Genomic DNA, 26,871 nt, shown 5'->3' with positions numbered 1-26,871 from the left:
CAACAAATTCATACATAATTGTATTACAAAAATGATTTTGTAGTTCTGAAATTTTACATCTTGAAACGAAGCATATTTTTACATATCAGGTCGTTTGCTTGAAACAAAGTATAAATATATATGTCATATAAGTTAGTCGCCATAGATCAATACTTGTCTTCGTCGTCACACTTGAACGAATGACTGAAGACGTGAGGATTAATCATTAATTAATAATAATTAATTGATAGTAGAATTCGTAAAATTCCGCTGTGTTCCTTGATTACAGACTCACTTGCTCAGGGTTAGCCTGGTATCAGTGTCCAAATTATCTAAGGCCCCGTCCACACGTACTCAGCACCATTAAGGCATGGCTCTTTTGAGGAAGTGATGGAAAATCAGTTATTTATTCATATCTTTGACAGTTTACTATGAATCTTTCCCCAATTTGGCTCGTAGTAGTAATTCTTCAAGGCAAGCAATTACCGCATATCTGTTACCATGGAAACCAGGTCACGTGACCACAAAGCCGCCATCTTGGATTTTTTAAACAAATCGTTTGTAGTCGTATTGAAACTACTTCAAAAGTCCTGAAAATCCATATTCCTTTTTATATTTGCAATACCTATATGGATCTAATTGGATATCTTGGAAATTATATTAAGTTTAATTTTTAGAATATTTTTAATTTTTTGGAAAATACAGAAAATATTCTAAAAATTAAACTTAATATAATTTCCAAGATATCCAATTAGATCCATATAGGTATTGCAAATATAAAAAGGAATATGGATTTTCAGGACTTTTGAAGTAGCTTCAATACGACTACAAACGATTTGTTTAAAAATCCAAGATGGCGGCCTTGTAGTCACGTGACTTAGTTTCCATGGTAGCCAAGGCTCTAAGGTTCCTTCTTTTCACAAAAGACATTAACTTGCCAAGTTTGGGGAAGATTCGTAGAAAACTGGCTATGATATAGCCAAACAGTTTTTCATCTGAGAGCCATGCCTTAATGATGCTGAGTATCCGGAAATTTTTGTATCCGCAAATTCTTTTTTTGCGGATGCGGGTTGCGTCCACACGTGTTTGGAAATTTTTGTATCCGTATCCGGAAATTTTCGAAAACGGTCTCCAGAGTGGAAATTTTCGAATACGCTCCGAATACGGATACGTGTGGACGGTCGTATCCGCAAATTTTCGAATACGTTGACGTAAACACGATTTGCACATGCTCAATAAGAAAAACTATCCGTCAAAGGGACTAGGCACTAGCGTGTATCAGGGCGGATCAAGAAAATTCCGGATACGTGTGGACAGCGAAAACGATTCGAAAACGATTCGAATACGCTGCGTGTGGACGCAAATATTTTCGTATCAGCAAAAAAAATTTTGCTGATACAAAAATTTCCGGATACGTGTGGACGGGGCCTAATTTACAAATACCAATTATAAAGTAAAAAAATGCACAACTTCAACAGCAGAAACACTTGGAAATTCCACTGGAACAGGTGAACATTTCAGTCAAATCTTGAAATACGAGGTTAACCTTAAACAACAGATAATTCGAAACTGCATAAGAAAAAGCATTTCATATATTGTACGTTTTTAGCATATTTTTCTATATCTTTAGTTTCTGTAAGATTGAAACTAGAAAAAGCAAAATTATTAGAATGAAAGAATATGTAGAAAATGGCTATTTCAAGTTTCTGCGAACGAAATTCAGACTAGTATTGAGTATTTATCATTCTCTAACTGGTAAAGTTTAGGAAAGAATGACACTCTATCAACATATCTGATCCCCGAGGACGCGATTAGATACATAAAGACATAAAGACAATGTGTTTGCTGTCATTGTTGTTGCTTTTGTTTTTCTTATTGATTATTGTTGTTCTGTATCGGTGTTGCTATTGCTAATGTTAATGCTGATGCTGCTGCTGCTATTGCTGCTGTTGTTGCTGATGTTGTTGCTGCTTTTGCTGCTGCTGTTGTTGCTGCTGCTATTGCTGCTGCTGTTGTTGTTGTTGCTGTTGATGCTGTTGCTGCTATTGCTGCTGTTGTTGTTGTTGTTGTTGCTGCTGCTGTACTTGCTGCTGCTGCTGTTGTCGTTGTTGTTGTTGCTGCTGCTGTTGTCGTTGTTGTTGTTGCTGCTGCTGTAGTTGCTGCTGCTGCTGCTGTTGTTGTTGCTGTTGCTGTTGTTGTTGCTGCTGCTGCTGCTGTCGTTGTTGTTGCTGCTGTTTTTGTTGTTCTCGCTGTCGCTTTTGTAGTTTTTCCGCATTTTTAAAAATTTAAAAATTGAACTTTTGCTAATAATAAAATATTATTTTCTCCAGCGTTATAGTGTAATTCTTACGAATCATAAATATCTTTCATATAAAATCAGCATAAATGTCATATTTAAATCTAATAATCATATTTCTCTTGGAATAAAGATTCTTGGTTTGGACTGACCATGATCACGTGATATTCTTCATTGGAGTGATCACGTGATAGCTAAACACCTCGTGCATTAACCAATAGCACGGTTACATCTTTAGATCATAGCTTTACGTTACCGACTTCGGTGGATTTTTAAGAATTCTTCAAAATCCTGTCACAGAAAATATTCAAATGTGAGTATTAAAAATACATTCTCATATGGCAAATGTAAAACCGAGTAAAGCAATTTTTTGCCTCTGAAAATAAAGGCGATCATATGGTTCTGGTATATTTTTAGCAAAGGACGCCATCTTGAAAATTCTAATCAAAATGCCACTTATCACGGAAGTTGTACATAAGATATGTATTTTCCGGTAGTTCGTTCATGTTTTAGAAACAATAGAACAACAAAAGAATACAAGACAATGCATACAATAGAGTGCACGCACTAAACCCGTGCACAATAATTAGTACCAATTAGCACTATTTCATACAGAATCCTTTGTTTTCTATTGTTTAGTTATCACTATTTAGTGCTAAAAATTAGTATTAGAGTGCAAACAATAGAATGCAAACACTAAAAGTGTGCAACATAAATATCACTAAATAGTGCTATTTTAAGCTAACTCTTATTGTTTTCTTTTGTTTAATTAGTGCTATTTACTACTAAATAGTGATAACTATTGCACACATTTAGTGTTTGTACTCTATAACCCTGAAACTTTAGTAATACTAAATAGCACAATTTTATGCAAAATCCATTGTTTTCTATTGTTTAATTAGCACTACTTTGTACTATTTAATAGTTAGTGTTTCACGGATTAATTGTTTGCACTCTAGTTTCACGGGTTAGGTGCAAGCACTCTATAAAACAATACACTACTATTTTTACCCCAGTCAACCCACAAAAGTCGCCGCATGATTGATAGTAAACATCAGAATCCTCACCTTAATCTGAGACAACGCAGTTATAAGACTTGGGCGATGCTCGTTGCTAACAGGAGGGGCATCTGTATCGTCTGTAGTGCTGGTAGTTGGGATAGATACTGCCACTGAATGAAAGTCGGTATTTGCTAAAGTAGGGAGTGATCCACTGTATCTTTTTCTCTTAAGTTCCACATTGTCCCATCCGTAATTCTTGTCTTGAGAATCCTGTGATCCAACAGATGTAATAGATTCTCGTTTCTCTTCGGGTGCATTTGAATATTGTCGACTTGTCCCAGGCGATTCCTTAAAGGAACTGTCATCAAAGGATCCTTCCGAAGACGAGGACACTCTCTTTCCACTTCCGTACTTTTTTCTTCTTGACACATTTGGGGATATCTTCTGTAACTCTTCTTCCAACACTAAAAGCGATGCCTGGCATTTCTTCTTGGAGCCTTTACGAGGAAGCGACGTACCACTTTCTGGGACAGAAGGCCGGTATAGTTCGTTCTTATCATCGAATGAATCACGAGAAGATATCGATCCTGTAGGAGACTCCATGAACTTGGCTCTCCTTTCGTCTTGAACTGACCGAGTAGTAGCATCGATGGAACTTCTTAAAGACTCGTAATTTTCTGAAGATCGTCTTGGTCTAGGGTTAGTTTTCAAGGCAGTAAGGTTTTCCATTACAGCAGCTTCTTTACTTCTATTCTCCCTCATATCCTTATCAACATGAGCAAGTTTAAGATTAATTTCCTCAAGTCTCTTCTGGTCCCTAATAATTTCCTCTTTATTCTTAACGACATCTTTTGCAAGTAATTTCTTCATTGCGCCCTTTTTCTCGTGCGTTTTTTCGAGCTTCTTCTGGAGAGCCCCTTTCTCTAAATTCAACGAATTTCTCCTTTTTCGCAACAAAGTTTCGGTTTTTAATGCTTTTAGTTTTTCTTCTTCAGCCAACTTGTCGCATTTCCCCAAGTACTCTTCCGACGTCTGATAAGAAGACAAAACATTTGCATAATCTTTCGAAGAAACTGACCCTGTTGAAGATCCTCTAGGTTTTCCTTGTGGCACTATTTCAATCTTATCCTTCTTTTCTTTGACATCTGAATGTTTTTTAGGAAGTTCAGGAGACTCTGGTTGTGAGTTTGCACCTCTTAAGACAGCAGCCGCTGATTTCTTCCAATTTCCTCGTGCCTTTGTGACTCGTGCGTACCTTTGGTGACCCATACTTTGCATACGCTGTTGCTCTTGAAGCAGAAGTAAAACCTCCGGTAGCGAGGTAGGTTTGCGTGTAATTGTAGAAGAAGACCTCATTGAGCTACCATTAGAATCCTTAAAAAGGTCCTTTTTATCGCCTGCTTCTCTTATTTTTCTCAGTTCGTTCAGAGACTTGGACATCTTTCGCATCTTTTTTGTGGAGTCGACCTTCTTCTCATCCACTACAGCAACGTCTGGTCTACTTGCATTATTAATGTTACCTTCGCTTTTTATCTTTGGTAAGACGCCATTAAGAAGGTCAAATGTGGCCAGAGGGTTTTCGTTTGGTCTGAAAATAATTAAGGAATATAAATAAAAATAAATGAAAATACTCATTAGAAGTTTCCTCATTTCCTCATTTTTTTCATCTCTGAATAATACGTCAGAAAAAGGTGGACCTCTTGGAACTGCAAGCTGCATCACAGTTTTTGTTGTTGCTGCTGTTCTTTCTGTTGTCGTAATTTTTTAAGAATTCCCTGTCATGGGACTCTTCACAATTTTTAAATAAAAAAGAAGCAACAAAAATGGTTTGCGTGAAATTAAAAACGTGACTTGCCCTGCACGTGGTTTCGAACTCTGTGGACGTAAGTACAAAATCCAGTCCAGAAAATTACAGAATAACTTCGTATGTTTGTATTTATGCTAGGTGTAGTCAATAAAAGTTTGATGCCATGGCGTTCAATTTAGAATGGACGTGACTAACCTTTGGACATCCCTTTCAGCTTGTAGTAATCTAATCCAAATATCCAATTCTCGTTCACTTTCCGCAGAGAAGCAATACTGTTTTTTATCCAACGGCAGCTTCACCACGAACGCAAACTTCTTTCCTTTAAAGCTTGTTTTTTCCACAACACAATCTTCAAGCTTCATAGTAGAGCATGGATAAATGTCTTCAGAGTTCTTAAAGAAGTGTAGATTGTTCTGCTGCAGAACACACCAGCGTTCTGACCAAGGTCCCTTGTTGACACGAAAATATAAGCAAGATGTGTACTTAATACCAATGAGAAGGGATGCATTAACACCAAGGCCACCAAATGTTTTTCTTCGTCGTTTCGTAGATGAAAGGTCCAGAATGGTCAAAGCATTTGAGATAGTACGACGTAGGGGACTCTGTCTTTTCTTGGAATGAACCTAGAAAAAAAATCTCTTAATATTCCCTTCTATTACTTCAACAGACAAGGAATTTTTTGTTACTCCAATCTCTCCAGTTAAGGAATCATATTGTAGTTTGCGATTTGTAAGCTATTGTTGCTGGGAAACTTTTTAAGACCTCAATACAGGGCAAGTTGAACGATTTTGGTTCTCATGTCACCAAATCTTAACATAACAATTTGCACATTTAAAAAACAATTAAATCCTGACTTCAATAGGGTATTAAAGGCATGCTCATGTGCAAAAAAATTAGCAGCAATAAAGTGGCCATTTAAATGCTATTATAAAAATTTGTAAATTTATTTAGCGTAGATTATATATGATACATAGACTTATTTACGCACTCAACAAGTTGTGTAATAGACCCCTTGCACAGAGGAATTGTTCTGCGGGACAAAACAATGCATAAGAAAAGACGGCCTATTGTTTTATCCCCAAGGACAATTCCTCTAGAAAATCAATACAAGGGGTCTATAACTTACCAAGTATCCTTCAGATAACGAACGAATCCTATCAATCCCACCAGCCGAATATGCTCTTTTGATTTGAACTCTTGCTTTACTATGATGATCATCTACGCTACTTTCGCTTGACACATCGCCAGCTGTAGTTGCCTATTGGTGTTTGAAAATAAATTACAGCAATGTCAGTACACTGGTACTTAGACAAAACAATGTTGTTGTTTTTTTTCAAAATCGCGAGTGTCCAAGAAACGATAAACCCAAGTTTAGGTTGGACTTTATTTTTTCGAAGCGAGATAAACGGTGAGCTTGCAATGATAGAGACCTTTTTGTTACACTTTGGACAATTAATCACGTCTCTATGACTGTAAGCTCACCGTTCGCTCTACCTTTCAAGATGACGCAGGGAAATGTGAAGGGGACTATTGGTTAACATAAGTGGTTAGAAAATAATGGCAAATGAGGTGGCCTTAACTCACGTACAGATCTAACTGGAATTTAGCGTGTAAGGTTTTGCGGAGAGAGGAAAACTGGATGTGTTGTCTCTCCCTTGCCACGAGGGTTTTTTCTCCGGGTACTACGGTTTCCTCCCTCGGTAAAACCAATCATATATGACATGAGGGTTGTGCGCTTAAAAACAAAATATTTTTAATAATAATGATCACTCACCCTAGGCGACGGATGAGGCTCTGGATTGTGATTCACCAGATGTTCTTGTACAGTGATGTCTTTGAAGAAAACATCATCCCTATCGAAAGAGTCTCCAGAAATCTTCGAGCTACTTGGGGTTGCTGTTGTGCATGAATCATCGCCTTCGCACCCACTCTCGCTCGACAATAAACGGTCCTTAGTTAAAGAAGTGGTGAGGATAGCAGAGGAAATAGCGTCCTTCCATGCGACGTAATCTAAAAACGATGACGGGAAAAATTAACAACAAGAGCTCGATATCTGTATTCAAAAATCTAATGGGACACTCAAGGCTTTTAGAAATCCCTTCAGCTTGGGCGAAATGTTTATCCATTTCAGACCAAGCATCATTCTCTCGAGCATTTAAAGATTCTTTGCGTAATATATATAATATATATCACTATTAATTGCGTAATATATATATAATATATATCACTATTAACTTGTCTTCCCTTGCGCAACCGTTAAAGAAAGAAACAATGCTCTAGAAACGACACATGTTGTCTAAAAATGGGAAAACACCTCGCCAAGTCTTAGAGACCTTAAACCATATTTGGCATGATGAACAGTACTATATGTGGTTGGGACTTATACATAATAGACGTTAGCCAGACTTTACCAGATTTACAATTAGGGCACTATATTCGTCACTATATATGTCCTTTAGTCAACTAAAGGCCACTGCGAGAAATAGTGCCACTGGGTTGATCTGAAATGGGGAAATGTTACGTCCAAGCTGCTAAAGGGGTTTATAAATTAACTGTTTCTTGTACTTTCTGGTGATACCATGAGTATACTCACCTTCTTCAGTTTCAGCCCGCAGGTACAGCGGTTGTCCAATGGCTCTCTTGACGACCATAATTAGTGGTCCTTCTGTGTCTGTACAGTCTAGCACTAGACAGTTAACGAGCCTGAACTTTAGAGTTTCAAATTGTTTGATGGAGTCTGTGAAATCGATTTCGGGTTCAATATCAAGTGAATGATTCTGAAGATTGACCTGCAAAGGAAAATAGGGAGAGGGAGTGAGTAATTTCTGCAGGAAGTCTTCAAACGTTTCTCGTGATACCAATGATCATTGTGGAGTTCCACTTTCTTTTCAAGGGTACATATGCACGTCAAAACTAACAGGGAAAAAAATTGAACATGGATGAAGTGCTTGGTGGGCAGCAAATGTTAGCTTTAAGACGATCGCGTGAATAGTCTGGAAGCAAGTGTACTCGCGTGAGTGTTAAGAGGACCCTAAACAACATGGAAAGTCTTGGTGGCAACTTTGCAACATGCTTAGAACCCTCAGAATGATTTTCAAAAAGTGTAACATTTTTGAAACTGGCCAAATCTACTGCAGCGTAAACCAATTGAAAACTAATGGAATATAAATGATTTGATTTTTTGAAATTTGAAATCTTTACTTTAATTGGACAAATACTCTATATTTAGTATCGGGAACCGTCTTTAAAAGATCCACAATTTATCGCAAGGAGTATATTCCTTGCTTGCTTCGACAACTTTCCCTAAAAAAGGATTACATTTAAATAGTGTACCTTGCTTTTTAGCCAAGTATCCACGGGTCGATAATATAAAGTTCCTTTCATCGTTGGACCATTCTCAGTTACACTTTTTTCTGCCTCGGCTAAATAAAGAGAAATTTTGACTTATATTAGTACCGCAGAGTAAGAGATCACTCGATCCGTTGTTCTGGCAATTTAATAAAAATGGACCTAAAAAGTAAAGTAATGTGACCGATGCAATGCGAGATCATTGAAGCCAGCTAAATTAAAACGAAGAAATATTAAAGATTTGGGGGAAAAAAACAGATCAAACCGCACCACCACCAACAATTCTTGGGGTGCACGTTACGGCACCGCCGGCGCCATCTTGGTTAAAGATAATAAAGCATTCCTAATTAGTTTGTCTTGTTAGATCAACCAACATGGCGTCTGTTTTATTTTTTGCATGGGAAGTAAAATTTCTTGTCATAAACTTTGCATTTGTTCCTTCCTACGACATTGCTGCTGTGAAACCGGCCAATTACCATACATCCCCAAGTACCAATATTATTAACTAAACACAGATACTCCCTTATCTAAATAATCAGTTATACACAAATCTTACTTTGAGGTTGTTGATTAGGTAATACAAGATTTTCAATTTCATTTGGTTGCAGCTCTCTCCTTGCTTTGTCATCAAGTTCAGAATCAGTTGAGACCTTGGATTTAGACGATTGTTTTGCAAGTTTATGGGCAAGGGCACCTAGCAAAGAAGATCTCTTTGGGCCTTGTATTTGTGATGTTTCTTTGGATGCTCTAGTGAATGAATGTGCCCTTTTCGTTACTTGTGGTTTTTCTTGTTCTTCGGTCATTTCAGGTTGTGGTTCAAACGATTTTTGTGATTCCTGAGGGGAGTCTGGGGACGATAGTGTTGTCAACATGGCGCCATCGAGTGAATCTGTTGGATAAACTTTTCAACAAAAAAAAAAAAGGGAGAAATGATTCAAATCAAATTCAAAGAAAATATAAAATACAAAGGAAAACGAAGGAAGAGGTGAAAAACGACAAGGAGAAGGACAAGGACGACCAAAACACATCAATCCCTCTTACTGTTTATTTCATCATCTTCTTTTTCAGCCCTCCTTGCCTCATTTTCAAGCACGACGAGCCATTCTTCCAACTCCGCATCATTTTCCACAGCAAAGTAAAGCTGCTCCTTGTCAGCTATCAGTACAAACATAAACGGCTTCTCCCCCTCGGGTAACGCTTTAACTCCGCACCCAAACAGGGTGAGTTCCAGTTCTGCCAATGGTGCTCCAAATTCCTTAAAACTATACAGCGAGTGATTCTTGACTACACACCATCGATTTTTCCACACGTTGCCTTTCTTCCTTATGAGGTATCCAGAAAATATCGTGTTTTGAGATTCAGCTTGTTGGTAAACTCTCTCTTCCTTTTTTCCTAAAAAGGATTTTAAATCAAATAAAAGACTTTAGGTTTTAGTTTCTTAAACTGATAGTTTGCAAGAGAGTAAAATGACAAAAACATAGGTGTCATGTTTTGGTGGTATTCACAAAGGTATAGCTAGTATGAGAAATATTTTGTTAAACACCAACAGTCAACAAGGCCGCGGTGAAGTAGAGTTGTCAATGAAGAATAATGCCTTGGGAGTCAAGGGAATCAAGTCTCTTCCTTGATTCTCCGAGTTCTCCGGTTTTCCTCCCTCCGCCATTTGTGAGTTCATCAATAGTTAAGTGCATGGAAGCGCCTTACCTTTCTTGAAAAACGATGTGGTCAACTTCGACCTTACTCGCGCTGCTTTGTTTGTAAGAGAGTTCGCCAAAGACCCATGTCTCTTGACTCGAGGAACATTAGTGAGATCTGAGTTCGAACTCTGCTTGTTTTCTACTTCTGCGTTGAAAGTAATATTTTTGCGGTTTTGAGTAGATCCCGGGCCTGTGATAGAAGAATTGTCTCAATGTTATTTATTTATTCATTTATTTATCTATTAATATTATGTTTCTGTGTATGCATTTTTTATAAAGTTGGTGCTTTTTCAACTTGGTGCCAGTAATATGGCCCCCAATATATCCCACATTCCATTGCGGATTAGTTGTAGATTCATTGATCAGGATATTATTGAAATTAGTTGGTACGTTACTGTAATAAACAAGATTTTGGTGAACAACCAACCAGTTACATAGACCAGAGGTTTGAGAAACGAAAAAAGATATAATTACATAAAGGTACCTGTCAGGCCTTTCTTCGATGAAGGAAGATGATTGTTCTCTAAATCTCCTCTCCAGCTTTTTGATTTTGGTCTTTGTAAAATATCAGGTAAACACTGAAGCAAAGAAACTATATGTTAGCTATGGAGGCTTTGAACCATCACGTGATGACAGCCATGACAGGAGGCACAACAATAGTCTTTTTTCCACCGGGAAATAAGCCTGAAGCGAGATGACGTTTTACCCCCGTCTCTAGACCATAATTCTTTTCAAATTGCTTTTGTTCTTTAATTATGACTATTGTTCCTGTATTCTCTAAGGAATCAAAAGTTTTAATGAAAGAATTTAAATAACTATTATGGTATAGAGTCGGGGGTAAAACGTCATCTCGCTTCAGGCTTATTGATTTATTTCTCGTGTAAATCAGATTAGACAACATTCAATTGTTCCTTGATGCCTATAAAAGCCCCTTTACTGGGAGATGACGTGCAAAGGACTCAGTTAAAGGCACTTTGTTTCTGATACCCAGACACCTCCAGACTCGAAAACATCTTGGCTTATGCCCATATTGGGAACAAAAACTTGATTTAGCAATTATTGAGTGGCGTAAAATCGAAAGCCAGCCTTTTAAGTCTTGGAGGGCGCATAAAGTGCAACATAGTCAATGCTTTAATGAGAAAGGCTTGCGTTGTTGTTGATAGCTTTGAGTCTTGTTCACACAGAGAAAAATACCCATAGACGCTGTAATAATTAAGAAATGCGCGGGAGACATGCTAATTTGCTAATACTATAGACGCTCTCACAGCGAGCACTTGGGCATTCAAGGGCTTTTTACTAGGCTCCAGTATTTGATGCAGGTCCTTGTTTATGAGTCAAGCAGCAAAACGCATGCGCCCACCAAACCAATGGGCAACTTGTCACAGTTAAAAAAACAACAACACACAGGAAACCAAGTAAAAATTAAAAACAGAAAGCTAGTTATCATTTCTGAAGTTACATTAAATCTGAATTAAAGTCTTTCTTTTTCGAATATTTCGAGCAAAGAAAAAATAACGTTTATTTTTCCCTCGTCGCAATGCGTTTGAGACAATTCTGGGACAACTGCCCTCGTTCACGTGTTTATCGGTACCACTTCCCGCGCTTCTTTTATTTAGATATGTGAATCATGTATAAATAGAAATTCTCACAAAGTATTACTTGTCCAAGAAGGACGTACACAAATCACTAGAACTACGATGTCTTACCTCTTGCAACTCTTTGAAAGATTCTTCCTGTGCAAGAGAAGGCGGCTCCATGTCATCAGTTTCATCTTCTCCTTTTACTCTCCATTGATTCATAACATCTTTGAAACCTTTATCCACTCCAGCGTGCCAGGTTTTTCTCTTTAAACTCTCCGACCGGGTTTCTACAATGTGTGTTTTAGAATGTTCTGGAAAATTCTCTGACGAGGAACCTTTACCACGACGTTCCTCGAGACTTTCGGCCCGTAGTAACAAACTAAATGGCACATCTTTAATATCAACAGGGCTAGGACTTTCTGAAGGGTTCTCAGTTAGCTTGTTCATTACGTGATTGATGACGAATATCCATTCCTGTCTTGATTTTTCTTCTGTGGTAGCAAACGTAATGCTGTCCTTTAGTCTTGCTATCGACAGAGTCATGGGAAACATTCGACTTTTACGGTCTGTAGAAACGAACTTCCCATCCCGTAGAGGAATTTCAAATAGCATTTTATCGTCTGTTTTGTATTTATAACATTTCATGCATCGTTCTGTAACCGTAAACCAGCGCTTATGCCATCCAGGTTGTTCCCGGATGTACAAAACACCCGAATAAATCTCCCCAAACTCGTTGGGATGAAATTGCATATTTTGTACAGAATTTTCCAAGTTGTCTTCGGTGCAATAGCCATCCTCGTTGACAATTGAGTCATTTTCCCATTCTAAAAGTTCAAAGTCTGAATCAGACAAGAATGTGTCTCGTGAAGATGTCGACTCGAATGTATCCGAGTGGCGAGGGTTGGAAACCTCTTGGCCACCAGACGAGGCGTAGTGAGAGTTGAAAAATACTCCACTTTCTTCTGTGCTGTCAGTTCCTTTGCGGTCTTGTCGAGGCACATTTGAAACTGGTTCCTGAAAAACGGACATCACGATCATTAAAGTAAGAATATTACGCATAAAATCTTTATGGGAGCCATTTTTGATTCCCTAACATATCGCTACGCAAATTAATTTAAAGCCATCGTTGATTAGAATACTTTAAATGTCATCGAGGTTCAAACTGTGCAAAATTGAACACGATACTGAAATATTTCCCTACATTAGTAAAATCCTGATGACAGAGTTCTAAATGATTCGTGAAACGGTGTAACGTTAATGCAAATCAAAACAAAACGTTATGCAGGGCAAACCAAACTCAGACAAGTCATTCAATTCAATTCTTAATTTTCAGAAAAGTTTACTTTTTGCCTGATGTTCTATCAAACCAATCTTTATTATAGTCGAGTTTTACGTTATGTTGGGACATCGTGAAGAGGTTGTTTGTTTTGATCGTTATTTCTGACGTCACGATTCGAGCAATATTGCTCATTAACAATAGATATATCTTTAGATTCTCATGTTGCTGAACATGGCAGCATTTCGGACACACATTTCATTTTGTAAAATTTCGAAGCTTGTAGGTTAACTATAATACTTCTCTAAGATTTTGATTCTGGAGTCAAAATCTATTTGCGTTTGAACGCAATTGAACTCGAACGTACAAGATATTGCATGCGCGGTACAAGTATAATCGACAGCCAGACGTCACTAATGTTCTATAGAGAGTGAAGACATTGTGCCAGCTACCTCTCAACTTCTGACCTCCAATAAAATGTCTGTAAATCAAATTCCATATACCACACACAGCGACCCCGATGTTCGTAAACAAAACCGAGGTCACAAATATTTGGCGAGAAAATTATGTTGGGTAGTCGTTCGCGTTCAAAGGAATTTTACATGAGAAAAAACAAAAGTAACGTGCCATAGGACATAGGAGCTCATCTAGGGAAATCCTGGAAAGTTCTGAACATCTTTGGTACAAGTATTAAAGGACCAAAAAGGCTTAGCTTTTTGGGGGAGGGGATTTCAATGCCCAGAGTGTAAGTTAGCTAAGGAAAACATTGTCACTTTCCGTAAACAATGGGCCGGTATGGAAAGCCGACATCGCATTTGTCAAGGGCTAGCTTTACTCGAAAGGACGGCACTTTTTCCCCTCGTTTTGTTTTTAACTCTCATTTTTTACGTCAAAAAAAAATTAAATAAATAGCAGAATAGCATAAAACTATGGTTCATAAAGTCCTACGAATGTCTCATTAAATTTGCATTAGAAATAGAGAGAGAAATCAAAGGTTGTAACTTACATGATTAGGGATTACCCTAACGTCCTTTGCTAGACAACTTAGAAACCACGATTTCGACGGGTGCAGCATTGGAATATTGTAAGAAAAATTGCGTCGCTTTTTTGTTGTTTCAAGCTTGTCCTTACATAACTATGTTCCGTTGTCTCGTTCTTTGCTAAAGCGGTTGCCGTCTAAACCGTTTCGTGACCTTCAAGTACCTACAATTCACGTCCTTCTGCGCACGATCGTGAGCTAGGGTATCAACTTTGTATAAGCCAAATAGTTAGCGTGCTTCATCGAAGCCGGAAACAGGTCTCAGGTGTCTAAGGCGACCAACGAGTCTGATAACGACCTGAGATACGCTTGTATTAAACGAAACGTTTAAGTTAACAAGGTCTTTTATAGGAATTTAAGATGCTATCAGCAAGTTGTTGGTCTTTTCCGTATTTTCAGTGCTACAAAAATAATTTCTGTAAGTCAAAGTTATTAATATGTAGAGAATTGGTTTTTAAACAGTCTAAAAATACCTATGTCATTTGACATGACGTTTGAGGCTCACATGCTTCGTGCCTCACTAAACCAAACAAAGCGACTAACTTTAATCTTGGTTAGATAAGGACCATTTGCGACGAGAGAAATCGGGAATTTCAAAGAAAGCAACTCGGTGAATGATGATTTGGACTTGGAATTGTTTTCCTATCTTCGTGGTTTTATGGCGTGTGTTAGTGCACGAATTGACTGGAATCCGGCAGAGAAACGTGCAAACATTTTGACACATCTGGAAGTTAAAGTTGAGAAATTGGTCAAGCCAACCATTTCAAACAGCGAAAATACCAAAAAAATCCCAAGAATTTAGAAAAGAGAGAACTAATTAATGAAAATTAAACTGGAAAATATGAGAGTTTTCATTTTTTTGATTTCGTGTGGCAGTGTTTGCATGAGCGGGTAGAAAGCTACTCCTATCCTTTCTAATGCAGATTTTATCAAAATAATCCCGTAGTTGAAAAGTTTATCTCAATTTTCATAAACAATGCGAATTTTTATGCTATCGATACGCTTTAAAGAATCCGATGTAGGGAAAATGATGTCTTTGCAAGAACAGTATACGATTATAAGTGCTCCGCTCTCGCGAAGCCGAGTTCCCGCCAAAATGTAAGTCTAGAACACGTGACTAGGTAACACAATTAGCCGAAGAATTGACGTTTGAATGGCATTACTGTAGGGTGAAATGAAGTGCGAGTTTAATGATATTGTACAAATTACCGAAGTCAAGAGTCACATCAGGTAGGATTAAGCTTTTATCTCTGGCTCAAAGATAACGTCGATTATAAGGAATATTGGCTCCATGCAAGTTCGTGGGAATCAGTTTAAAAATTTAACATTCCGATTACAAAAACTCTCACGATTAGAATACCAACAGTCGTTAAAAATACTAAGCTTCTAACTGTAATTTTTACTAACACATCTCCTCATTGCCCTTTCAATCCATTATATATCGTCAGTGTCAATTTGCAAACATACACCGAAGCTGACCGAAGAAGCTTCTGGGTAATCATAATTCAGCCTGGTATAAGCATGTAATTTTAATAAGTATGATTATTATATGACCGTGAATCTTAGAGCCTGGACACTAGCAAATCGAGCAATCTGATTGGATAGATCGCATCGCGGACTGGTCTAGATTCTCCGGTATTAACCGGTCCGATCGCATCTTAATCTTACGGCGAAAACATTTTGTCCTTTTCAATGAAAAGTGGTCATATAATAAAACTCTTATCAACCGAGCTCGGTCGGGTACAGACCTCGGTCAAGATTATCCCGTACAGACCTCCCGCTCGGTTAATAAGATCTAAATATTTTCCCAAAATCAATTTTAACTTTAGCTCCTAGGTATTATTATTTCAATTTTGCAACTTAGAAATGCTTCTGCTTTTCACAATCATTATTATTAATTTTTAATTAATATCAATTTTTAATTAGTATTAATTTTTGATTAATATTAATTTTTAATTAATATCAATGTTTGACTAATATTAATCTTTAAATTCAAGTCCATATGCATGATTTGGATTCGGTAGTATTAAGCTGCTGTGTAGAAAAATTAGTGATTATTTAAATTTCTCATTGTTTTTTATTTGGTGTTTATTTCTGGCTAAATTAAGGACTTTGAAAGAAGCTAAACTTAGATATTTTTCCAGTTGCAAAATCTTTGAGATGGCATTCAGCTGTTGGATGGTAGTTGACGTTGTGTACTCTCTCTGTTGACCTTGTGATCTACAAGTTTCGCAAGAGTTGTAACTACGAAGTTGACGATTGAGTTGGAACTGAACATCTTGCAAAATTAACTCAACAAAGAATGCTAGGAACGTATCCTAGAGTTCTGCATTCCATACCTTATACAATACAATGGGAAAGTAAATATATAGAGAGAAGACCGGCTCTAAGTGAAAAAGTGGCATTAGGTTGAGACAACTTGTACTTTTTAGCCTGTTCGAGCTGCTAAGCATCATATTGGCTGAATTAATAAGACATGAGTGTCGAATATTTCCCTAGGAGCGAATGTCGAAACAATAGATTGCTTTACATCCTGTACATAGTTAATATTACCATCAGATCCATCAGTGTTACCAGTGCTCAGTGATAAGGTTGTATTCTCCAGGGCTTGAAGTAACTAAAGACTTGACCGCCATGTTGGTTAGTAAGACAATAGAAACAATGATAAAACTTATCTTTGTTTTTGACTTTCAGAAACAAACATGGCGGCTATGACGTCACAAGTTCAAAGTATAATACAGAAGGGACCTATGATTTTGGCGCAATAAAGTTCAACATCAATTCCAATACTAACACTGAGCCATATTCTTAGTTACAGCTTAGGAACTAAATATATTGATTACCTCTTCAGATTCCCCTTTGAGAAATTCCATATTAAAGCGCCAGGATCCCATAGGCAAGTGATAGAGAAAATGGGTAGCGTTTCCAACATTAGCCGCTATGAATTACATGTATAAGACACTTTATCAACATTTCAAGACTTATCTTCTTGCGAATCAATTGACTAATCGTGACTCCATCGCTGTCAGTGTTGACTTTAGATAATAATATTTTCACAAATTACAATTTAAAGCAGTTTGTCTGTTTATTTAGTTTTGAGCAACAATTTGCAAAGGCACAAGGATTTTATCTGGGTCGTGAATCAAAATAGGACGGCAGTGTGTGCTGCTGATCTGAACCGCCTTTAAAATTCATAATTTGGTCGCACACTGCTTGGCCCAATTTGGCTTTTCTGAATGGGTTTTCTAGTTTTCCACCCTCTGCAAAATGTAACAAACTATATTCCAATCAGACTAAATTGTAACTCTAATCTCCGGAGACCTGATTGGCTCGTTCCCCCTTGGAAGGAAAGCAAAACCACAGAATCGTGCCACTATGACCTTCTTCCTCTCCACTATGAACCAAGAACAATTTCCTTGAAATTAAATTGAGTTTGTCAAGGGGCCCGCAAGCTTGGATATTAAGAATATCAAATATGTGCGTAGAACTATATCTAACGTTTTGATTCTGCTAACATTGCACAAATTTAGCAACACCCGTCAAATTGTCACCAAATCAAGGCAAGCAATTAAGGTATATTTTTTCATCATTCAAAATACGTCATATGGCGAAAATAAAATATTGTTATAACATCCAGATCGACAGATTATGAAGTTTCTTTTGTAACTTAACCTCTCGAAACTTGGACAAAAGTATTATTTTTGTTTTAATTAAAGATAAGGGTTAAGCAAGGGACAGTCTTAATGGAGCCTAATGTTATGATTTACTTTATTCATTTTATCCATTAGTATATGGAAGAGCACGTTTTTATTAGGCGGATGTATGGATGTATGGATGACCTTGCATTTGCCAACAATAAATAAGCTTGTTATGTTGTCACAGGAAATGCGACCGGACAGCATTTATCATTTGTTTCCTTTCTTCATCCGATCCATGCATCCATTCATTCATTCATTACATCCATGCATCCATCCATCCATCCCTCCCTCCCTCCCTCCCTCCCTCCCTCCCTCCCTCCCTCCATCCATCCATCCATCCATCCCTCCATCGATCCATCGATCCATCGATCCATCCATCCATCTCATCCCATCCATCCATCCAATTATCCATCCATCCATTCTTCCATCCATCCATTCTTCCATCCATCCATTCTTCCATCCATCCATCCACTGATCCATCCATCCATCCATCAAACCACTATATAATCACTTTATAAATGTCCACTGATAGCTCATACGAGGGTGCAAATTTCTTCTCGTGACAAATTTTGTTGACTTGAACTTGAACTACAGTTTCCTTGAACAACAGTGACAACAGCAGCTGAAGCTTCTTAGATATAACCACAAGAATTCTCTTGGTCTAAGGCCAAGATTTACTGTATGTCATATTGTTCAACACGCACCCGAATCAACATGTATTTTCAAATTCCTTTCGAGAAAAAAAACATATTTACTACTGAGGGAAAGCGAATCTAGTATTTCTATATATTATTCATTTCCTTCTCATCTTCTCATCCAGATCAATTTAAAGCTTGTGCTGTATTAAACTTCATTGCCAGGCCGGCAATAGAAGTCTCTTACAGACCACACAGAAAATTACCTGATATAACTGCGTTCAGGTGTTTGACCATCATGGTAGATTTGCAGCTAAGACAAACTCAGTAGGATCTATCAATCCATGCAAGACTATTTTAACGTTAACATCTGTTAATGTACTTAGAAGAAAAGACTCCAAAGGCCCACAGGATCGTGGTCAGTGCTTATCGTTGCCCCTAAGACAGATGATGGCCCCCAAAAGTTTTTCATCGGTTTACCGAAAGTCTGACACCGGATATAACTGTTTTTGGAGCGATATTTCCTGAAGTGACTTTGGTCATTGATATCTAAAATCTATAACTGAAGTTTACAACGATCTATTCTTCATCCTCAGTTGAGACCGATAGCTTTACTTTAGACTGCTTGCCACCTATGTCACTGTCAAGAGTTGTCTCATATTAATTTTCAGGCAAAAGGACATTTTCTTCGTTGAGTCTTTACAGAGCATCATTGTCCTAAAGACTTACCGGGGACGTTTACTCATGCTTTCTTAAATAGCGAAATTGTAAACAGAGTCACGCAAAACGAAACATCGCTTATATTTGACAATAGCTTTAGCCTTTTATATGGAACACTAGTGCTGCAAGTAAGTATATCATGATGACTATTGCGGTAACGTTTTTATTTAGGCCGTCGAACAAAGAGAGTATCAAATTGAGCTGATCCTCGCAGTATATGAAGCAACTTATGCAGTTGCAAATTGAAAGACTCAGAAAAATTCTGAGTCTTGAACGGGATAAGAGAGTGATAAAGATGATACTGAATCTAATACCGAAACTTATAGAAATAGGCTGTTGGTGGGAATGTCTCTTGATATAATAAGTACTTTCTTGTACAGCAAATTAAAATGGAGATAAGTACAAAAGATAACGCTGATAAGACAAGAGAATCAAATCAAATTCGACAAAACAATGAGTGGATAATGACTATGATAGAGATGATAGTGGACCGCAAAGCAAGTAATAATCTTAGCAAATTTCTTCACAGCAAATTACAAAAATGTCGAGTTTATTTTGATAAATAAGCAGTCAAGTGTGTTGGTATGCAGCCAAAATGCAAGGTTGTTACAATTTGGAGAGTTACATGAACATCACTTAAGTGACGAAAACGAATACTTGGTTAAGTATGGACGTGTACCGGCAGATTGAGCAATCGATCGCCAAGTTTCTATTTTCTATTCTGGCTGCATCATCCAATAATAACATAAACTTCGGTCCGAAAGGAGAATCAATTGAAAAGAAATGTTCGATGCACTCGAACAAAAATTTCATAACTTTATGGTACTTTATATGATTTTTTTAATGCATATTATTAATTAATTTCTCCAAATTTTATCGATATTCCATTCCAGTGAAATATCATGTACAACTTACGCTATGGGAGACGTCTAAAAATGGACACTAGTTTCGACGCGATTTGCAAATATTGCAACTATTAAATTTGAAGCAGAAATCTCTGCTCAAATCGACACGAAGGTTACGGATTCTATATAGCAGTGGTTCCCGGCATCTTACGGGAGGAGGGGGACGCGGGGAGTGAGTTCTTATTTGTAAACATTTCTTTTTTGCATCAGAAAGGTCTTTTCCTGAAATTCGATTCATGCGTGCGTCTAACACATGAAGCATGCATTTGCTACATGAAGCATCAACGCTGTCAAAACACAAAGAAAACTAACTCTTTGAGCTTTAAGACAACTTGTAAAACAATTAAGCCTGAGCCCTAACTCACTGAGCATGTGTAAGGTATTCATTTGAATGGTTAGGGTAAAAGGAGGTCAATGACAGTGGGTGCCATTGAGGCATTCACGGGATAAACGACTCACTGATTCACAGCTCGCCATATTGTTAATCTATCATCCAGTAGTCAATGTCAAATCCTGCTGTCAACATCACAGTCACTTGACATCTTTAGATCAATGACATTACAGTAAACACTGCGTATACAGTAAACCTTAGGGAAACAAACGCAAAATCTTACTTGAGTGATTTGGATTTTACTTCTTATGCGAAAGTTTTAAGAGAGATTGGTTTGACATAAAAATGTGCGGTGATTAAGAAAGTTATTAAAAATTTTACTACAATGACGTACGAATGTCGTCAGAGATCAAAGTCATCTTTATGTGAATTAACTGTAATGGGAGTTGTTATTGACGGTTGATCAATTGTCAGCTCTGTCAAAACGACTTCAACTCCTGAAAAAGCTAAAAGTAGAGGAACTTATATAATCTAATATAAAACCTATAACAATCGTATTGTCTAAGCTTCATATTGTTGCGGTCCTCTTTTTATGTATGGTCTTTTTAAAGACTTCTGCGTCCTTGAATTTTGAAGCTTGGCTCACGGGCTATGCATAAGAAACGTAGGTCGGTGCCTCTGAGTTCTGGCGAAATATTTCCGAGACTTGTAACGCAATCTCATACTAACTAGAATTCTGTACGAACTGCGACACGAGCCTTCCATGCTGCCATTATTTTTTTCTCCAAAGTATTTCAACCCGCATTATTGATATTCTACACTTTTTTTTTCTGCATTAACCCAGATCTGTTTTCCACTCTTTTCAATGTGAACGACTAAAGAAAAAAGCTTTTCATTGTGTTTTTGCCAATGCTTGTATGTTTATCTTCCGGTGTTATAAACAACGAGACTGAACTGAAGCAGGGAGGTGACTGAAGCAACGAGAACTAAAGGTCAACTTCTTGAAGCTTTAACATCTATTTTACAGCACCGATAAACGTGGAAGATCACGTCAGGAAAGGATCAAACGGATGATACAATCTGGATTGCATCAGAGAGGGTAACGCATTTGTCAGCTACGTACAGTGTTTGGTTAGATACGACTGAGATAGGTTTTCAACGCGTTGGAACAGGCCAAGCAAGTCGAGCGAAACAACACCGGAAAAGCTATGGATAAACTGAAAATCTGTTTTTATAGAATTGCACGCACGTTGCTTCGTAAAAAAATCGAATATTTTGTCATAGGAGGCACTTGAAATGGCCCGATGCTATAATTCGATTAGAAATTCTTTGCTGTTAATATCTAGTCAAAGTTCATTGAGAATTGAAGGCTTCTAAAACTTATCGACTCAGAATATGCTAAGCTGTAAACACACAGGGATTTGCAAGCGCCGACAAATCTACGTCCTAACACTAACCACAAACAAACGTATAGTAAAAGAAAAAGAAGGCACATACCTATCAGAATTATCATTCGCAAGTGTTGCGATGTAAATAAATTATGTTAATAAATCGAATAGCGAGTTAACACGGATCGTTTAACCCATCGATGTAATACACCTCGAACTAAATGTTCCTGTGAACTGGGCTTTTAGAGAAGTACATTGCCACGTACAAGAACCCGTGAATAAGACAACAAAACTGAGCAATAATCAGGATTATTTCTCGCACTTTTTAAGTCTTGTTATATTTTTAATATGTCGTTCTTATTTCATTAAAATGCCGGGAATAATATGATTGTCAATGACGGCATCCCGAATTCCACTATGAAAGATAACTCCATGGGACACGTTTCGCATGAATTCGCATCTTTGTTCATAAGGTCATAATATTTCTACCAACTATGACAATAGCCAAAAAATATTCTCAGGTTTTTAAGTGCAATTATATAAGAACTTTAAGATTATTAAACTACCTACCTTTGAAGCTTGTCTCTCCTTTGAGTAATCTTGTCGATCAAGTAGTTTGTCCTCTGAGGTGCCCTCGTCGTCGTACGTAAAACAGGACCCTGTTATCGGAGGCGTTTTTAGTGGACTTGGATCATTTTTATTTATATCAAAAGTCTCTATTATATCTGTAGAATTTTCTGTAGTATTTTCAAGGATTTTGATATAGAAACGTCGTAATTCCTCTCCTTCATCGCTGAGACTTTCTTGTCGTAGGACATCCTTAAGGAAGCCTTCAATTCCGGGCAACACAAGGTCCAATGCTACAAATAAAACAAATTATCACTACAACGTATTTCATAATAAAAAAAAGTAGAATAAAATGGAAAATATTTGGAATATATCATTAGAATATACTACAAAATATTATAATTTCAGAAGGTTTTTTAAAGAGTTTTGACTACCTTGGATTCTTTGGGTATGATTCCAGTTTTGGACGATTTTCTCAACGTTCATCGTTCGCTAACCCAACCGTTTGGATTTCACTCATAATTGTCGCTCTCGAACAAGCTTAGCTATTATCCTTCGAGGTCACCAGTGAAACACAAGCCAGACCGTACCATTTCAATTATCTAAGTTAGCAATGGAATGTACACAAGAGCTTTCGCCAAAGTCTTTTGACTAAAAGTGTGTGAGTTTAGTCACGTCGATTAAGCTTACACTGAGTGTCTATTCTAGGAACTCTTCCTCCAAGTTAATGAGATTATAATAGAAGTTCCTTCAACCACAATAAAATCGTTCAAATGTTAACGTAAAGTTACTTAGGTTCTTTGGATACCATTTCATTGCGGTATCTAATTAAAAGCCCCACGTAGGATTGTTCAGTCGTAAACAATACCAAATGTCAAATGCTTACAGTTTGCCGTAAGGTCTCTGTTTGAGGCCGATGCTGATTGGATGATAGGACAATTAGCTTAGCATTATCAATTAACTTGCTGTAAACTGCTATACCTTTCTCACCAATATAACAATAGTTTCAATACAAAGTTACTGCCACTTATGCAAACAGTAAATATATCAGAAATGCCAATATTTAAGAGCATCAATAAGGATTTTTCAAGCTTCATTGATGTCGAGCTTTGGCTTTCCAGAGCTCTATTGTTACAAGGATAAATGAAATATAATGATGTATTGAAAAATATTATAGAATTCCATTCTGATTAGGTTTTCAATCATTCTTAACGTGTTTCCGCTGTAGTTTGGTTTATTTGCAGAGGACATTAGAAGGTGTTAGCTTGATGACATCAATCCGTTCGTTCCATTAGTAGTCAACTTTAACAAATTAGTCTGCCAACTAGTCATAAACCAGGAATTTTTGTGCTTAGTCGACAATTTACCCCAGTGTTTCTCTATCTTTCCATTAAGCACTTGTTTATTTATATTATATCTTTCAGTTCAACGTATACAACCTGTCTCATTTCTTTGTGTGTATATTTAGAAACTCTGAAGACGTTGCAAGACACTAATAACTGTGTAATAACAGGGATAATAGTTTTGTGATAGTTACATGACTGGAAGCGGAAGTGTGGTCAGAAAGACAATTAATTTCTCTAATAGCAATGAAAGGACAATAGTTTTGAGGCTTCTACATGAATGAATGGAATCTGAAGTTTTTAAAGTGTGGTTGGTCAATGATGATAAACTGCACCAAATTTGGAGATTTCATGATATTTAATTTTTTGGCAGCGCCTTACGTATACTTAAAACAATCTTGATAAAAGATAATTACCGCAGAAAAGTCTACCAGTAATGAAGCTATAAGGAAGCTTTTTTTTTTTTTTTTTTGTTTGATCGTACCCGCCGCTGAACAACTTTTTGGAAGCAAAGGTATAAATAGCCAATCATAAATCAATTTACAAAACATTGGGTCAACTTGAAAGCGAAATCTTGCAGCAGTATTATAATAGCCTGAGTATCAAGCTCTCTCCGGGGAGGGGAGGGGGGTTGGGAGGCGGAAAGCCCAAGCCCCCCCCCCCCCCCCCCCCCCAGCGCCCCAGAAGGCCTGATACTCAGGCTAGCAGTATTATGGCAACTTTTGCAAGGGTTGAATTCCTTCTTTTGCATCAATTGGTGACATAAATCAAGTTAGGGATTAAACTTTGCAGAAATGAATAAAACTTGAAAACGCCACATGAATATTTTTCCGTTATATCCTTAACTAAAGGCTTGATATAATCCTTATTCTTTGTCATTTTCCCCCATGTTTTTTTCTTCACATATTCATAAATATAGGCCGTTGTGACTTTACCGACACAAAAGCCATTTTTGCCATCAGCACCAAGGTCTACGTCTTTCCATTGTTCAACATGAACATTATCACTTTATTTATGTAGTATTGATATACCCGCTCGAAAACTGATCGTGTGTGTTACCTTTAGGGGCATACAGCACTGAAATCCCTTCACGCCTTCACCTCTTCTTAGGTAAAGGTCTTATTTTATTTTATTTAACCGGTTTCATTTGCAAAAAGTCAGACTAGTAAAAGCCTTGTAACTTCTTCGTTCACTCGACAGAAATATTTAAAAAATCATTTATTCTATTTATTTTAATTCAAATAGAAAGTCATTATATATAATCATTGTGATATATTTTAAAAGAAACCTTTGCGTTTTTTATGGCAGTGAAAAGAAGAAAAAAATGACCCGAATAGTTAATTCCTAAGTTATCTCATAAGCCATCGTTCTAACCCGAGCTTATCGAATTTAGCTCCTCAGGATACACTTAGCATTGAAAAACCTTCAAAAACATATGTCACTGCAGATAAGAATATAAATTTTGACTCTACAGCCCTTAATTCTTTTTAACTTACGTGTATCTTGTTTTGCTTTCCTTTTTTCTATCCTACTCGTGCCTCCGTTACTTGAGTATTGCTCACCAACAGGCTTCATCGTGTGTATCATGAGGGAGTCGTAGTTTAGCTGCACGCCGTTCAGATTCGCAGGCAAAGTTTTGGGACTAGTTTTGTCATGACTTGTTTGTCGTGCTACTTCTTGTATCTCGTGTAGTTGTGTGTGTGCTAGAGGTTTTAGTTCCTTGCATTCCAGGTACCTCTGACCCAATACACACAACGTTAACAACCTGGAAGCAAGGCAGGTAAAAATCTACTCACTGTGAGTTTGCAAAGCTGACGGCCTTCAATTCGCAACTCTGATACAATCCACGGCAGGTAAAGATCTAAAAATTTCTTTGTGTATTTCAAGCCACGAAAAATACACTTCATTTCGGAGTCTCTCAGTCATGCAAATGTGCTATTATGAGCATGAAAAAGTGGAAGTACTCGTATCCGTTGTAATGAAGGTGTCAAATACCTTACAATAAGTCATAGGCACGTACTACTATGTTGTCCATAGTGACGTATCTTCAAAAAATTAATCGACCTCTAAGAGCATGCTAAAGTGTCCGACTTTTCAGTGATGAGATCTTAAGAGCATAGGAAGTAAAAAAAGCATCAAATAAACTTAGTGTATTTTAGGAAATATCTTTTGGTTCTCGTCATCCGTGATCGAGATTAACTAGGTGGGGTTCCTGTGGTAAAGGAAGTTTACCTTGTAAAGCTTTGGGGGTTTCTTTAAATGCTAAAAAATGTCGTCCAAAAATGAAGTGGGCCAGAACATAAACGTGGCTAGACGCTAGACCTTAAGGTGACTTTAAACAGCTACATTTTATTAGTAATACGAAAGGTAAAAATTCATATTTGATAACTTTAACCACTGCAAAGTTTGAATGAAAATCTTGCAAGTCTACAAGTTTGTTTTGGAGGTTTTTGAGTAAAGCACTTCGTCGAAATAAAAAGTGTAAAAATAGGTTTAAAAAAATTGATTTTCCTTTCCTTCTGGCTGTTCCTCCTATATCAGATGGTTGACGAATGAAATAATCAAGTTACTCTAGGGCAAACCCAGACGTCTATCAAGCATTTTGTATTTCCAGATCCTCTACTGTAACTTGACAGTTCTCTACATGTACATAGATACACTTTTTCTCCTCGTGAATTAGTACCAGTGGACAGGTTTGTTTCGTCTCCTCTGACGGTCGAGCAAGAGGCTCCTACCACGATCTTGTCCTTCAAGAAATCAATTCAACTTTTTAAGTCCTTAAAACTTTAAAGAACAATAAATTTAAATGACTTCAAAATATGCCTTTTAATTATTCAATAATATTTCATATTATACTTACCATTGGTTCGATGAAGTTAACAAAATAATCAGTAGCTGCATCACTAAAGCCCCGAAACACTTTCTGTTGGTGTTGACATTGGCTTAGATTTCCAGCGCCTGGTGTCCCGGGGATACCTCTTGGACCTTGAGGCCCGGGGGGTCCTGGTGAGCCAGCTACTCCTGGCATACCATTGATTGTTCTATTGATACTGTTAATCTAAAAAAAAAACCTGATGATAAATTTCCGAAAAGATAAGGAAAACTAGGGGGAAAAGGGAAATCTCACAGGCAATAGACCTCTTCACAGTTCCCTGAGCCATCTTGAAAGGTAATCGTGCCTTTGCATCGAAGCGAGACAAACGGTGAGCTTGCAATGATAGAGACCTTTTTAAAACACCTTGAACAATTATTCACATGTCT

The 26,871-nt window shown here is 37.4% G+C and overlaps 1 protein-coding gene across 5 annotated transcripts; it reads right to left on the bottom strand.

The window, feature by feature from the left end:
• Nucleotides 1-778: 778 nt before the first annotated feature.
• Nucleotides 779-26,175, bottom strand: LOC116304796 (uncharacterized). 5 transcript variants are annotated; one of them, XR_004198092.2, is made up of 15 exons: nucleotides 25,107-26,175; nucleotides 22,271-22,560; nucleotides 11,835-12,722; nucleotides 10,613-10,706; nucleotides 10,136-10,318; nucleotides 9,473-9,823; nucleotides 8,988-9,332; nucleotides 8,417-8,505; nucleotides 7,677-7,872; nucleotides 6,858-7,093; nucleotides 6,210-6,341; nucleotides 5,279-5,706; nucleotides 3,343-4,864; nucleotides 2,428-2,566; nucleotides 779-1,525 (listed from the first exon to the last, which is right to left on the bottom strand). XR_004198092.2 is itself a non-coding variant. In XM_031714580.2 (14 exons), the coding sequence occupies exons 1-14, from the start codon at nucleotides 25,195-25,197 to the stop codon at nucleotides 2,528-2,530; spliced, it is 4,884 nt and encodes a 1,627-aa protein (XP_031570440.2). In that variant the 5' UTR covers nucleotides 25,198-26,175; the 3' UTR covers nucleotides 2,158-2,527. The 5 variants fall into 5 exon arrangements, 4 of the variants coding, with proteins under 4 accessions (XP_031570440.2, XP_031570441.2, XP_031570443.2 ...); XM_031714580.2 differs by lacking the exon at nucleotides 779-1,525 and having other exon boundaries at nucleotides 2,158-2,566; XM_031714581.2 differs by lacking the exons at nucleotides 779-1,525; nucleotides 25,107-26,175 and adding an exon at nucleotides 22,702-23,141 and having other exon boundaries at nucleotides 2,159-2,566.
• Between the last annotated feature and the right edge of the window lie 696 nt (nucleotides 26,176-26,871).

This window comes from Actinia tenebrosa, unplaced genomic scaffold (assembly GCF_029948245.1).
Source record: "Actinia tenebrosa isolate PJP-AT-01 unplaced genomic scaffold, QUT_ActTen_1.0 PGA_scaffold14__42_contigs__length_11649687, whole genome shotgun sequence".
In the NCBI taxonomy this organism is placed as follows: Eukaryota; Metazoa; Cnidaria; class Anthozoa; order Actiniaria; family Actiniidae; genus Actinia; species Actinia tenebrosa.
The sequence above is the reverse complement of the archived record's forward strand: the minus strand, read 5'-3'. Positions and strand labels throughout refer to the sequence as shown.

Bases quoted from the DNA above. Each gene is read 5' to 3' on its own strand.
- LOC116304796 (XM_031714580.2), bottom strand. From the start codon at position 25,197: ATGATACACACGATGAAGCCTGTTGGTGAGCAATACTCAAGTAACGGA. The intron at 12,723-22,270 runs GTAGGTAGTTTA...TCCGTTTTTCAG, and splicing joins AGGAGAGACAAGCTTCAAAG to GAACCAGTTTCAAATGTGCC. The intron at 4,865-5,278 runs GTTAGTCACGTC...AATTATTTTCAG, and splicing joins GCTGAAAGGGATGTCCAAAG to ACCAAACGAAAACCCTCTGG.